This window comes from Pan troglodytes, chromosome 19, assembly GCF_028858775.2.
Source record: "Pan troglodytes isolate AG18354 chromosome 19, NHGRI_mPanTro3-v2.0_pri, whole genome shotgun sequence".
NCBI classification, from domain to species: domain Eukaryota; kingdom Metazoa; phylum Chordata; class Mammalia; order Primates; family Hominidae; genus Pan; species Pan troglodytes.
In genome coordinates, this window is record NC_072417.2 from 17,611,401 (window position 1) to 17,625,962 (window position 14,562).

Here is a 14,562-nt window from a genome sequence, read left to right on the forward strand (position 1 = left end):
CCCAGGCAGAGGAGGCGCCGAGAGCGAGCGAGGGCTGTGAGGACTGCCAGCACGCTGTCACCTCTCACTGGGAGCCGGGCGGACCCTCCAGCCACAGCCCAGCCGACCCCTTTCCCACCAGTGCCAGCCACTAAGCCCGTCTGCTCCAAGCCCCTTTCCCGTTTCCCTGACCAATGTCCCTCGGGATTAGGGACCAAGGAGCAGCTGTCTAGGATGCGCGCCTTGCGTCTTCCACGCCCTCCCCTCTCCCTCCTCTTTGCATGCTGTTTCTCAGTTCCCAATAACCAGGCCACACAGAGATTCAAGCATTTGTTTCTTCTTTCCTACACCATTGAAGAGGCTGACGATTATAATAATTACAATGAATTACAGAAGGAGGTGGGATCTCAGTCCTCCAGGGTCAGGGACTCTTAAACTACCTCCTTTCTCTCTTTGCTCAGCTCTTCCCCATACCCCTGTCTCAGTGTTTCTTCCTTTCCTCAAAATCCTCAACAGAGAAGCCAGAGCTGGGCAGGTGTGGGGTATGGGTTAGCCAGAGGCGTGCCGGGGTCAGGCCGCCTCGCCGGTGGCATTCCGCCTTTTCTCACACACCCAGCGGTACACCTGCAGGCAGAAGTCATCGTTCCAGCGGCCATCCGGCTGGACTTCAACACAGTCTTCACTTCCACCCAGCTCGTGCCCGTGCCAATTATCTGGCTGAGTGACAGCCCAGTTCCTAAGGAGGCAAGAGAAAACTCGGACTCTGCCACGGTGGTGAGAAAGCGACTTACCCATCCTCCTCCTCTTCATGACCATTTTCCTTGAAGGCCGAGAGTGGAGCTGGGGTGTGCCCTGCTACCCAGTCTGGGGAGAACCCAACCGCAGAAAAAGATGTTTCCTATGCCCAGTCCCAGCAACCCTCACCCCCAGCCCAGAAGAGCACAGCTTTGGAGGGGTTGGAGTCTGGGGAGGAGAGGATTGGGGAATTTGGTCCCTGAGGGACGAGTCAGGGTAGCTTGGAGTGAAAGGCCAGGGGGCTGTCCCCAGAGAAATCTAACAAGGAGATGAGGGAAGAGGCCACTTACTTGTAGTTGTGCCTATAGTCTGTGCCATCCACCCATTTCCAAGAGCCATCACTGTCCGTGAGACCTATCCAGGTATTGAAGGGGTTCGTGTGTTGTACAATGAATTTCTGGAAACACAGGCAAACAGGAAATTTCTAGTCTCTTATGCCTTTCTCCTCCCTCCATGCAGGCATGGAACCGTGGCCCCCCTCAGCCTTCCCCAGCCTGATCTGCCCTCAGGCTGAAGCACCAGCTCCCGACAAGACTGCTTCCTAGCTTTTTCTTCCGTCACTCTAGCTACTGTTCAGTGCACATTTGCTAGGCTAGACTTCGTGCTGTCTGTGCAAACATGATCTCATTTAATCCTCAGAAGCCCTCTAAGATGGGCACTGCAGTGACCACATTTTGCAGGGAGTTGCAGAGCCAGAGAGCCAATCCTGTACCTGAGTTAGTGGCCACTGTCCCCTGTTCACAGCCCTGGGCTGGTGTCCCCCTTCATTCCCAGCTTATGGCTCTACCCAAGTTCCGGTTCTCTCCCTGTCTTCTGCCCACAGCCTCGAACTCCTGGGATCCCGACCCTGGTCCCTGCTCTTACTGCCCCCCAGACCCCAGACCCACTGAAGATCTCAGTTTCACTGGCCTCTCAAGTACATTGGCCCCTGGTAGCTCTCGCTTCTATGTGTAGCTATCATTTCCTGAGATCTGTCAGGCCTGGGAGCTTCTAAGCTTGGACCCACTGCCCAGGGCCCCATTATGATCTAGCTACGTGGAGTCTGACAATCGGGGCAAAATAGGAAGACACCGGGGTGTGAGGAAGCAGCCCGGACAGCCAGTTGCCAGGGGCTTGGGTGAAAGCGGACTTCGAGCCTGCAGATAGCTCCCCGGGACTCACGCGCACCCACACTCCCAGCACGGTAGCCCCTCCAAATGGCTTTCTCTTACACACAGCTGTTCCTGGGGACCTAGGTCCTGTGGTTCGGTAGGGTAGGAGGGGAAGGTGTGGTCACCTGGTTTTGTGGAGAAAGTGGAGAGGGATGGATCCGTTGAGCAACGTGCACACTTAACAATTCCCTTTGACAGCCTGGAATTTTCCTTCCAACAGTATTTGAAGGACAATTGCCTAATTCTACTCTCACTCTCTAGAAAAACAACTAAGGTTGCAGTTATTCACCTCTTCCGATTAAGCATCAGAAACTGGGGCATCCCTAAATTCTGGAATCCCACAAATAGGACAAAGTCCCATGCATGAAGGGGCAGCCCTCAGAGGCAGGTGAGGCTGCTCCCCAAATTCAGAGGAGTCAACGGAGTTGGAGAGAAAGTGCCTGGAGACAACACACACTATGTGCTGCTACCTGCTGCCAGCCCTCCCTCCCATCGCCACGAGAAACAGAACAACTGAGCAGACTACAAATTAGCAGCATCCAGCCCGCTGTGTTAAAGACTGAGAGGAGGAATCAAATCGTGCCAGATGATCAGAGAAGACAGTCCAGGAGAATTCATTGCCCCTTTCCTGGGTGAACCATAGGAAAGAAAGCACTGTGCCCATTCACAAAAGTAATGGAGAAAATCATGAAACTTATGCCCCCAAAAAGAAAGAGGAAGATGAGGCAGATGAAAAATGAACTGTGATATCAAAAAGAGAGGTGAAAAATAGACTTTGAAAAGAAGCCTTGTTTCAGAATATGAGGGGATGTTGGAGAACAGTTTCTTTTTTATTATTATTATACTTTAAGTTTTAGGGTACATGTGCACAACGTGCAGGTTTGTTACATATGTATACATGTGCCATGTTGGTGTGCTGCACCCATTAACTAATCATTTAACATTAGGTATATCTCCTAATGCTCTCCCTCCCCCCTCCCAAGAACAGTTTCTTTACATGCTTAAAAAATTTTAAAAAGAATGACATAAAACATGAAAGAAGATATAAAAAAAAAGAGAACATGATAAGGAAAGGAAATGAAAAGAAAAGTTTGAGCTACATACTAAAAAAAAAAGCCCAGGTGTGGTGGCTCACGCCTGTAATCCCAGCACTTTGGGAGGCCGAGGCAGGTGAATCACCTGAGATCGGGAATTGGAGACCAGCCTGACCAACATGGAGAAACCTCGTCTCCACTAAAAATACAAAATTAGCCAGGCGTGTTGGCGCATGCCTGTAATCCCAGCTACTTGGGAGGCTGAGGCAGAAGAATCACTTGAACCTGGGAGTCGGAGGTAGTAGTGAGCCGAGATTGTGCCATTGCACTCCAGCCTGGTCAAAAAGAGCAAAACTCTGTCTAAAAAAAAAAAAAAAAAAAAAAAAAAAAAAAAAAAAAGCCAGGCGTAGTGGCTCATGCCTGTAATCCTAGCACTTTGGGAAGGCCAGGCGGGAGGATCACCTGAGGTCAGGAGTTCAAGACCAGCCTGGCCAACATGGTGAAACCTTGTCTCTACTAAAAATATAAATATTAGCCAGGCATGGTGGCAGGCACCTGTAATCCTAGCTACTCGGGAGACTGAGGCAGGAGAATTGCTTGAACCGGGAGGCAGAGCTTGCAATGAGTCGAGATCGTGTCACTGCACTCCAGCCTGGGCGAAAGAGCAAGTCTCCATTTCAAAAAATAAAAATAAACAAAAAATTTCAGATAAAACACTTGAGGGGCCGGGCGTGGTGGCTCACACCTGTAATCCCAGCACTTCAGGAGGCCAAGGCGGGCAGATCACGAGGTCAGGAGTTCAAGACCAGCCTGACCAACATGGTGAAACCCTGTCTCTACTAAAAAATATAAAAGCCAGGCACGATGGCGGGTGCCTGTAATCTCAGCTACTCGGGATACTAAGACAGGAGAATTGCTTGAACCTGGGAGGCAGAGGTTGCAGTGAGCCAAGATCGCGCCATTGCACTCCAGCCTGGGCGACAGAGCAAGACTCCGTCTCAAAAAAAAAAAAATTTTTTTTTTTTTTTTTCAGATACAACACTTAAGGAACCTAGGAAAGGAAAGACTCAGAGACATGGGAATAAGAGGTATCCTGGTCTCCTCACCTTTCCTATGGAAGTTATACAAACTTTTAGTTTTCAAAGCCAATAATTTTCAGCCTATTATTTAAAGTTATACAAGTAATCACTGCAATAACTCTAAATAAACTACATAGTTTCCAAAATACCATAAAGAAGAAAACAAAAAGAACACCTCTCACATAGCAATTGTAAGAAAATTAAGAAGCATGTAAAGCAGAAAAAAGAAAGGACTAGGGTTAAACATATCTATTAAAATGTAAATGAGACACTCACCTATTAAAAGAAAAGGTACTTATTAGATTTTTAAACATCAAAAAACCTGCCAGGTGCAGTTTTGGATTACAGTGGCTCAGACACCTGTAATCCCAATATTTTGGGAGGCCCAGGCGGGTGAATCGCTTGAGGCCAGGGGTTCAAGACCAGCCTGGGCAACATGGCACAACACCATTTCTACTAAAAATGCAAAAAACTACCCAGGTGTGGTGTTGTGCACCTGTAGTCCCAGCTACTTGGGAGGCTGAGGTGGGAGAATCCCTTGAGCCCGGGAGGCACAGGTTACAGTGAGCTGAGATCATGCCACTGCACTCCAACCTGGGCGATAGAGCCAGATCTTGTCTCAAAAACAAAACAAAACAAAACAAAAAACCTATATAGGAGAAATACCTTAAGCTTAGCTGCCCTGTGATGCCCCTCAGGGAATGGTCCAGGATGAAGCCAAGATTAATTTAAATCAGCATTTTTTTTTTTTTTTTTTGAGTCAGAGTCTCGCACTGTCACCCGGGCTGGAGTATAATGGCGCAGTCTCAGCTCACCACAACCTCTGCCTCCCGGGTTCAAGCGATTCTCTTGCCTCAGCCTCCTGAGTAGCTGGGATTACAGGCACCCGCCACCATGCCCGGCTAATTTTTGTATGTTTAGTACAGACAGGGTTTCACCATTTTGGCCAGGCTGGTCTCGAACTCCTGACTTCATGATCCGCCCACCTCGGCCTCCCAAAGTGCTGGGATTACAGGCGTGAGCCACTGCACCCGGCCTAAATCAGCATTTTTAAGGGCGAGATCCAGGAGTCGATATTTTTTTTTAACTCTTGAAGAGATTGCAATGTACAGTCAAGACTGAGAATCATTAAAACAGAGATTCAAAAAGGTAAGAAACAAAAGGATGGACAGAGATACAGCAAGCAAATGCAAGTCACAAAAAAATCAAGGACAGTGGTATTTATATATCAGATAAATTCAAGGCAAAAAGCATTAACTGGGACACACGTTGGCTTCATAGTGACGAAAGCACCGTCCACCACGAAGTTGTAGTGGTCATGAGCTTATTGTGTGCCAAATCACAGAGCACTGAGATCTTAGGTTGAACTGCATGAAACTGACATTTTTATAGGTCAAAACTGATGAAATGTTGGCAAGTTCAACCTGATAAGTAAAGCAAAATATGTTCGTACTCACAGTATGCTGTAAAGTACTAACAGAGCCTGATGTAATGCAAACAATACATATATTCTGGCCCCTGTATCATATGGCTTAACTACTGTGGCATTAAAATACTTTGAAGTTCAGCCAGACGTGGTGGCTCATGCCTGTAATCCCAGCACTTTGGGAGGCGGAGGTGGGCGGATCATGAGGTCAGGAGTTCCAGACCAGCCTGGCTAACACGGTGAAACCCCATCTCTACTAAAAATACAAAAAAATTAGCCGGGCATGGTGGCACGTGCCTGTAATCCCAGCACTTTGGGAGGCCGAGGCAGGAGAATGGCGTGAACCCAGAAGGCGGAGCTTGCAGTGAGCCGAGATCGTGCCACTGCACTCCAGCTTGGGTGACAGAGCGAGACTCCATCTCAAAAAAAAAAAAAAAAAAAAAAAAAAGGATAAAATAAGCCTGATCCAGCCTCCCAGAGCAGGCCTTCCAAGGGCTTCCTCCTGCCTGTGGGAAGCGTGGCGTCACCTGCTCCTCCCAGGAGTTGATGACCACCAGGTGTGCGTTCTCCAGCTGGCAGTACTTCTCCGCCTCAGCCCAGGCCTTCCCGGAGTGAGAGAACCAGTAGCAGCTGCCTTGGTGCTCCACCCAGTTGACGGGGCAGCAGGTCCTTTGGGAGCCTGAGGGGACAGGGGGCAGGGAGATGAGATCCAGCTGGAGGGGCAGGCACACTGGGCCTGGAGACGGCCCCACCCCTACCGTTGCTGTGGAGGAGCTCCATCTGGCAGGCCACGAAGCGCAGGTCCACAGGGAAGTGCTTCAGATGGAAGAGCAGGGCATCGTGATCTAGGACAGACAGGCTGAAAGTGCTGCCGGCAGGTGTGGTCCCCACCTGCTAGGCTCCAGCCTGTGGCTGGGGAAGCATATACACCCACAGACACGTACACCATGCATAGACCACACCACACACCATACCACACACACACCACAGACATGTACACCACACATAGACCACACCACACACAGATCCATCACACACACACAAACACACCAAGAGACACACCACACACATCACATGCGTACACACACATATACCATACCGCACACACACAGACTCATCTCACACACACCACCACACATGCATACACACACAACACACACATATACACCACACTACACATCACACACAGATCCATGACATATCACACCACACATACGGAGAGAGACACAGATACACATGCTTGCAGGCACACGCACGCACACACGCACACGTGCACACTACACACACCGCACACGTACACACTACACACACCGCACACCTACACATGCACGCACATGCGCACACACCCCGGAGGCTCTCTGACCTGCTTTCAGGTCCTGCTGCTGTTTCTCCAGCTTGGCTCCTAGGGATGTGATCTTGTCACCCACGTTGCCTCCTGGAAGCGGAAAGCCAGCTGTTTCCCCGCTGAGCCTCCCTCCGTCCTCATGCTGCTGGGGGACCGGGGGCCAGCGCCTCGTCCTGGGCGATGCAGGCATCCACCTCCTGGCTTCCTCGACCCCACCCAGGCTCCCTGCACTGCCACAGTGGCTCAGGCCACTCTCCTGCTTCAGTCCCTTCAATGGGTCCCCGTTTTCTCAAAATAAAGCCTCGCTCTGTCAGCACGGCTCACCTGCGTGGCCGGGCCCCTCCCCACCTCTCTCTGGCCACCCCTTACCTGCCTGCCCCTCCGATGGGCCTGCCACACTCGATTTGCTCACAGGCCCAAGACATGGTGCCTTCCTCACCTCCGGGTGTCACAGATCCAACCTCTCCACCTGGCACTAACCTCGTCCGTCCCCACCTGCCTCCCTCCTATACATCCCCCAGGGCCCCTGGACGCCTTGCCCAGCCTGCACCCCCACGGCACCCCACACAGCCCTGTTGCAGACTCGGCACTGAGCCCAGCAAACCTGTGCGGATAAATGAGAACCCAGCCGTCCAGCCCCTCACCGTGGGTGCTGATTGCATGGACCTCCGTCAGGGTGCTCGAGGAGAAGTTGCTGAAAGCTTCCTTCAGGCTCCGCAGCTCGGCTTGCAGCTGTGCACCTTGTCAGGTGGCAGTGGGGGCAGGATGAGGCAGAGGGGCTGTGTCCCCATCACTGTCCATGTGACTGGCCCCTCAATGTCCCCGCATTTGCCCCAGCTTGTGCTCCACCCCGCCTCCATCCCTTCCCCTCCCATCACCCCAATCGCTGCCCGCCACTGCCCATGTCTCTTTCCCCACCCCTTGCCCATCCCTGCTGGCCCCTGTGACCCTCACTTTGGGACCCAATCACACAGATGACCACCAGCAGCAGGATGTTGAAGCTCAGGGCAAGCAGACTGAAGCAGACCATGGAGCAGAGACGCTGTGCCAGGGGCTGGGCAGGAGGTGGCCCTGTGGGAGAGGGGCATCAGGAGCCGGCAGCCTGGGTGTGGGGAGCCGGAGGGTAAAGACAGGGCACCAAAGCCTGGGCGGGGGGATTGGTTGGGGCCATGGGGGGGTCATCATAGGCTTTGACCCCAGCATTTGAGCATTACACACACACTCTTACACACTCGCACCCATATTACCATGTGTAAATATACACACGCAGCTAATCTGGTGCACACACACCCATGCACACGACTCAGGATATTCACATCAGCTGTGTGCAAAGCCCAGATCCTGGAGCTGGGGGACTGGGCGACGCACAGGGGGCCGGGGGGGCAGACCCGGCCCTGCCTAGGCACACATCCTGAGAAGGGGGATCTGTGAATGGTTTTCCTCCCATCCAGCCAGTGGCAGAGGCCTCCAGATCACCTCGGGCCTTAGTCTCAGCTCTTCTAAGGCTCCTGTCCCCTCAGATTGGAGACTCCAGAAGCTGGGCCCTGTGTTCTTCCTAAAATCCATACTGGAACAATCCCTCCCCTGCCAAAATTCCATTGAGATCCTTACATCTGGGTCATTCCACCATAGCCCACTCTCCAAGCACAACCCTCCAGGTCCCACCTGTTTTCCTCATCCCCCACCACGCAAGGCCTCCTCCCCAGCGCCCTCTGCCCTCGCTCCCCTAGAAACCTCGTTCCACACTAAATTTGCTCCCCTCAGCCTGAGGTCATCTCACAGGTACCTCTCCCGCCCCATGATCCATCTGCACCCTGACAGCACTGACACACACATTCACATGCCCTCACAAACTCACACACACTCACACACTCACACATTGCTCACTTCACTCAAAAACACACATTTGCACACACTCATGACCATGCTCTGCTGTACCCACTCTCACATGTGCATATGCATGCTAATGCACACATTCATACTCCCTCCCACACACACACCTGACACACCCACACACGTACACTCACACACCCACGTCTTCCTGCACACAGAGCTGGGCTCCCTCTCTGCTGCCTCCAGACCCAGAGCAGCTCCAGTTGTCCCAGCCCTGAGCTCCTCTCTTTGCAGCATCCACCTGCAAACAGAACACCTTCTAGGCCTTGGACCCCGACTCTGTGGACTTCCTTGTCTTCTCATTCCTATCACCCCCCGACCCAGCAGGACCACATCCTGGGGAGGCTCAGTCAGGGGCCCAGAATCTTCCTCCCCAGGTCACTTCCTGCCACTGTCCTGAGTCAGACACTGCCCCTGTAAGTGACTATCCATAACTCTTCATCTTTTTCACACCAGTGACTTCCACCTTCCCCACTGCAGCCACACTCAGGACCCCATTTGACCCAGGGAGGCCTCTGACACCTCCACTGCCCACTCCCGCTCTGAGCACAGCCCCACCCTCCCTCTCACTGCCCCCACCCCTTCCTCCGAGGCCTTTGCATTCCTCTCCATCCAGAAGTGCTCCATGACCACGGTGTTCCCCACCAAGCTGGCCCTCCATGGCTGAGTCCCTGACTGCTGTCTTCAGCACCCTCCACTCAGAGGGTCCTGTCCTGCTTCCCAGTCCGACTTATCAACTCCCAATGCTGGGTCAGCCCAGCAACGTGTCTGTATATCCACCCTGAAACCAGACTGCCCACAGGGTGGCCCAGCTGTGCCTCCAGGTAGCTCTGAGATCATGCACCAGCATTCAATTTCTCCGTGCTTCCATTTTCTCGTGTGTAAAATGGAGATCACAGTCGTAGCTACCCGATTGGATTGCTTGGATAATTAGATGAGTTAAAATATGTAATGTGCTTCTTAGGCAAAAGTTTGAACATAAAAGACAGGGTCTGCCCAAGATGGGAAGAGTTCTTCTCTCCCCAGAGACAATCAAAACAAAAACAGACAACTATAGAACATGGCAGCTTTCAAGACTCTGGACATCAGGCAAGGAGGAGTAAAGATCCCTGAGGGATAAGAAGCAAACGACAGGAACCCTCCGATCACCCCAGCTTACTGTTTGGAGAGAGTCTGCAGGTTACAGGCCAGGAAAGGGAAGTCCAGGCAGAGCCCAGGAGACTCCCCACGTTGAGGGGATGGAGCTGAGAGTCCGAGGAGACCAAAACAATTAAGAGTTCAAACGATCAAACTGACTCTAAGTTGCTTAACTGCATCCCAGAGCAAAGCTCAAGAACATTTAGAGGAATACAAAAATATCCAGCACCCAACAAGGTGAAATTGACAATGTCTAGCAGCCAATCAAAGATTACAAGGCATACAATGAAACGGGAAAACACAATGCATAACGAGGAGGTTCATAAATATCAAAAGAGATCCAGAACTGACACGGATGCTAGAATTAGCAGGCAAGGATGGTAAAACAAATATTATAGCCATATCCCATTATGTTCAAAAAATTAAGTAGAATTGTGGAGGATATTTAAGAGTCCCCAGGTGAACTTCTAGAGATAAAAACTACAATGTCTGAAATGAAAAAACACACTGGCCGGGCGCCGTGGCTCACGCCTGGAATCCCAGCACTGTGGGAGGCCAAGGCGGGCAGATCATGAGGTCAGGAGATTGACACCATCCTGGCTAACATGGTGAAACCCCGTCTCTACTAAAAATACAAAAAATTAGCCAGACGTGGTGGCAGGCGCCTGTAGTCCCAGCTACTCGGGAGGCTGAGGCAGGAGAATGGCATGAACCTGGGAGGCAGAGCTTGCAGTGAGCCAAGATCGCGCCACTGCACTCCGGCCTGGGCGACAGAGCGAGACTCCGCCTCCAAAAAAAAAAAAAGAAAAGAAAGAAAAGAAAAAACACACTGGATGGAAATAATGGAAGATGAGAAATGCGTAAGAAAAATTTAGGGCCAGGCACTGTGGATCACATCTGTAATCCCAGCACTTTGGGAGGTCGACGCGGGGGGAATCACTTGAGCCCAGGAGCTCAAGACTAGGCTGGGCAGCATGGCAAAACCCCTCTACATGGCAAAACCATCTCTACAAAAAAAAATTTTTAATTAGCCAGGTGTGGTGCCACATGCCTATAGTCCCAGCTACCTGGGAGGCTAAAGTGGAAGGATCGCCTGAGCCCAGGAGGTGGAGGCCACAGTGAGTTGTGACAAGCTACTGCACTCCAGCCTGGGCAACAGAGTGAGATGAGAGAGAGAGAGGGGAGGGGAAGCGAGGGAAGGAAAGGAGGGGAGGGGCGGGGGAGGGGGAGGAGGGAGAGGGAGGGATGGGGAGGGGAGGGGGAGGAGAGGAGGAAGGGAGAGGGGGAGGGAGAGGGAAGGGGAGGGGGAGGGGGGAGGGGCGAGAGAGGGGGAGGGAGAGGGAGGGGGAGGGGAGGGGGAGGGGAAGGGGAAAATTTAGTTAACTTAATGAACAGCAATAACTCTATAAAATGAAACACTGGGAGAAAAAAGAATAAAAAAATGGAAAGAGAATGAGTGAGCTGTGGGACCCTTAATACATGGATAATTGAAGTCTTTAAAAGAAAAAGGGGTAGCAGAAAAAAATCAAGTGCTGAGACAAGTGGAAGATGGGCCCTGGTGAGCAGCTGATCAGTGTCAGCTCCCATGATGACGTTCCCCCAGCCCCCACCACCCGGGCTGCTGGAGGGAAATGCGGTGACTTTGCTACATCCCTTCAGACGGCCCCTCACTGGTGTCCCTCAGTCCATTCGCGTGAGCTCACTCTCCCATTAATTTCAGAAATCTTGGCCTCTCTCCAAGCCTCCTGCTCAAACTCTAAATTCTGTCACCCTCAGAAGATTCAGCAGCATCCCGTATTCTTTCTGAGTGTTCACTATGTACCGGGTGCCGTGTGGGCACTGGAGTTGCAGAGGAGAGTGAAGCGGACAGGGCCTCTGCCTGTGGGGACACCGCCTCGTGGGAAGTCCAGCCAGCCCCCTACAGGGAGAGGAGATGCTACTGGTGTTCCTGAGTGGTCCTCGGGAGGTCCCTCCTATCCCTCCTGTCCCCTGCCCTGCCCTGACCAGCACCGGCCCTCCCTCGGTTGGCCAGCCTCAGGAATGAGGAGTCCCTCATTCCAGCCCAGCTAACCAATCCACTTCCTAAGCTCCAAGCCCCTGCTCCTCCTGCCTCCATGGAACCCCGCTCCACCACCAGCACCCACACACCTAACACTCCTCCATTCCTGGCTCTTGCCCTTCCGCCTAGAACTGCTCAGATCTCTCTCACCTTAAAATCTTTCCCCACCAGCCTGGGCAACATAGCAAGACCCCATTTCTCTAAAAAAATTTTTTTAATTTGCCAGGCACAGTGGTGCACACCTGTAAGTCCTAACTACTTGGGAGGCTGAGGTGGGAGGATGGCTTGAGCCCAGGAGTTCGAGGTTGCAGTGAGCTATGATCCTGCCACTACACTCCTGTCTCTAAAAAAAAAATGTCCAAGATACTTAGGTCCTTCAGTCAAGATTTATTACAGAAGGATCCAGGGAAGGGTCTTGGGAGATGAGAGGAGCAGGGATCTTCCAGGATCTCTCTGTGCTCACGTCCCCCACCCATCCCAACTCACCCCACCTCTACACACACACGCACACATACAATCACATACACACACTAACACACACACTCATGCAACACACACACACCATACATAACACACTCACACAACATACACACACAACACACACACTCGCACAACATACACACACGCACAACATACACACACAACAGACACTCACATAACACACACAATATACATACACTCACACAATACACACACAACACACACACACAACATACACAACGTACACACACACAACATACACACACTCATACACAACATACACACACACAACATACACACACTCACATACACAACATACACTCGCACAACATACACACATGCACAAGATACACACACAACACACAACATACACTCACACACAAGATACACACAACATATACTCACACAACATACACACACAACACACTCACACACAACATACCCTCTCACATACACGACATACACACACACAACATATGCACGCTCTCGCGCACATATACACGCACACAACATTCACTCACACCCACACACACAGAGTCCCAGCTGAATCTGCATTCCTCATATGCACATACGTGCACACGCACATACGGGGCACATGTGTTCTTGGGTTGGGAGGAGAAGGGCAGGCAGTTATCTTCCAGATCTCCCCACACCTCTAGCACACGCCTTTCCTGGGGTCCTGGGGTAGACAGGAAGGTGAGGTGAGGGAACAAGCGGGGGTGTCGGGCCCTCCTCAGTCCCTGTTCACAGAGTGGGTGCGGCAGAGACCTCAAAGGGACAGAGCAATCATGAGCTGAGACAGAGGGGGAGCAAAGCCGCAGAAACTGCACACTTGCCTTTCAAAAATGGATTTCCTCTCCTGGGATTCAGCCTGCGAGTGCCTGGCCCCTCACCTTGATGGAAAGGATGGTCATTTTCCTCCGAGCTCAGCTGCTGGATATCTTGAAAGTCCTTGGCCATGATGGGGCCCGGGCTGGAGCTGGAGCTGGGCTGGGCTGGGCTGGGCTGAGGTTGCTCTGAGGGCTGGGGCTGGGGCAGAGGTGCAGATTCACGTGGAGGTTGATGGTGGGATGGAACGCAGGGTCGGAGGGGTTCGGGGTGGTGGCCTGGGTAGGATCTGAGGTTGGCAGGATGTTTGGGATGAGGTTTGAAATCCCGCTGGGTCCTTTCCCTTCTCAGGAGACCGCTTGGGCCTTGACCTGGCCAGGAGACCCCTCCCCACGCTCATGGACCAGACCACCCACAGTTTCCCATGGGGTCCTCCCCATCCCTGAACCAAGGCCTCCTGGTTCCCAAGCATCCTCGTCCCAGTTGCCTCCCCAGCCTCAGTTACCTGTGAAAGGTGTGGAGAGCGGACACCTGGCTCCCGCAGGCAACCCTGGCCTTGGCCAAGGAGGGGTTAAAGCCAGGAGAACTGGGGCAGGTGGAGCTCACAGGGGAGAGGAGAGTGGAGGAGGGGCTGGTCCGGGCAAGGCCTGCACTGGAGGGTCTGAGTGTCCAAGCTCTAACCTGGCACCTCCTGGCCTGGGACTTTGGACAGTAAACAGAAGAGGAAACAGAGCTGTAACTCATTTGTGGGGTGGGGGCAGGGGACGGGGCTATCTCTGTTCTTATTCCCAGAGAGGGGGGTCCCCTGGGCTGCGCTCAACTCCACACGCCACTCACCCCACTCATTGCACCATTTGGAAGGGGTGCCAGGCCAGGAGGGGCTGGGGTGCAGTTTGCCGTTTCCCTCTCTCCCTCCCCCTCTCACTTCCTGCCTCCGAATTTACCAGAACTGTGGGTGTCTCCAAATATCCCTGACCAGGATCACAGGGACCAGTTCTCTACTCTTGCCCAATCCGGCATCTGAACCACAGACCCCAGCTTCCTGTGGGCTCGGCCACCAGACTCTCAGCTCTGGCCCAACTCGCTTCACTCTCCTGGGGAGTAAAGCCTCTCAAATCCAGAAGCTGCAGCAGGAGGAGGAAGGGGCTTTGCAGAAAAACAGCTCTCCTTGCAGGAGGAATCCAACCTCAGAGAGCCCCGTCCGGCCCAGGCCCTGCCCCAGCCCAGGCAACACAAACACTGTCCTCAGGCCCAGCCACTGCCCTAAATTCTCCAAGGTGTTTCTCCATTTATCACAGCACAACACCCCCACGAGGCAGGACTTCTGTTACTCCCATTTCACAGGGTTCGGAAGCG

At 52.5% G+C, this 14,562-nt stretch overlaps 1 protein-coding gene across 5 annotated transcripts; it reads right to left on the bottom strand.

Moving 5' to 3' along the window:
- Window positions 1-300: 300 nt before the first annotated feature.
- On the bottom strand, window positions 301-13,908 carry ASGR2 (asialoglycoprotein receptor 2). Of its 5 annotated transcripts, none has more exons than XM_063799524.1 (9): window positions 13,712-13,908; window positions 13,272-13,407; window positions 7,764-7,880; window positions 7,454-7,549; window positions 6,828-6,899; window positions 6,223-6,309; window positions 5,992-6,143; window positions 1,065-1,171; window positions 301-715 (listed from the first exon to the last, which is right to left on the bottom strand). In XM_063799524.1, exons 2-9 carry the CDS (start codon window positions 13,336-13,338, stop codon window positions 550-552), a joined length of 864 nt encoding a protein of 287 aa, XP_063655594.1. In that variant the 5' UTR covers window positions 13,339-13,407; window positions 13,712-13,908; the 3' UTR covers window positions 301-549. The 5 variants fall into 5 exon arrangements, with proteins under 5 accessions (XP_063655594.1, XP_009430000.1, XP_009429997.1 ...); XM_009431725.4 differs by having other exon boundaries at window positions 13,215-13,407; XM_009431722.5 differs by having other exon boundaries at window positions 13,215-13,495; window positions 13,712-13,898.
- Window positions 13,909-14,562: the final 654 nt, after the last annotated feature.

Coding starts and splice junctions, on each gene's coding strand:
- ASGR2 (XM_009431725.4), bottom strand. CDS start 13,338: ATGGCCAAGGACTTTCAAGATATCCAGCAGCTGAGCTCGGAGGAAAAT. Junction 6,310..6,827: donor GCAGCAGGACCTGAAAGCAG/GTCAGAGAGCCT, acceptor TGTCTGTCCTAG/ATCACGATGCCCTGCTCTTC. Junction 6,144..6,222: donor GGAGCTCCTCCACAGCAACG/GTAGGGGTGGGG, acceptor CTGTCCCCTCAG/GCTCCCAAAGGACCTGCTGC.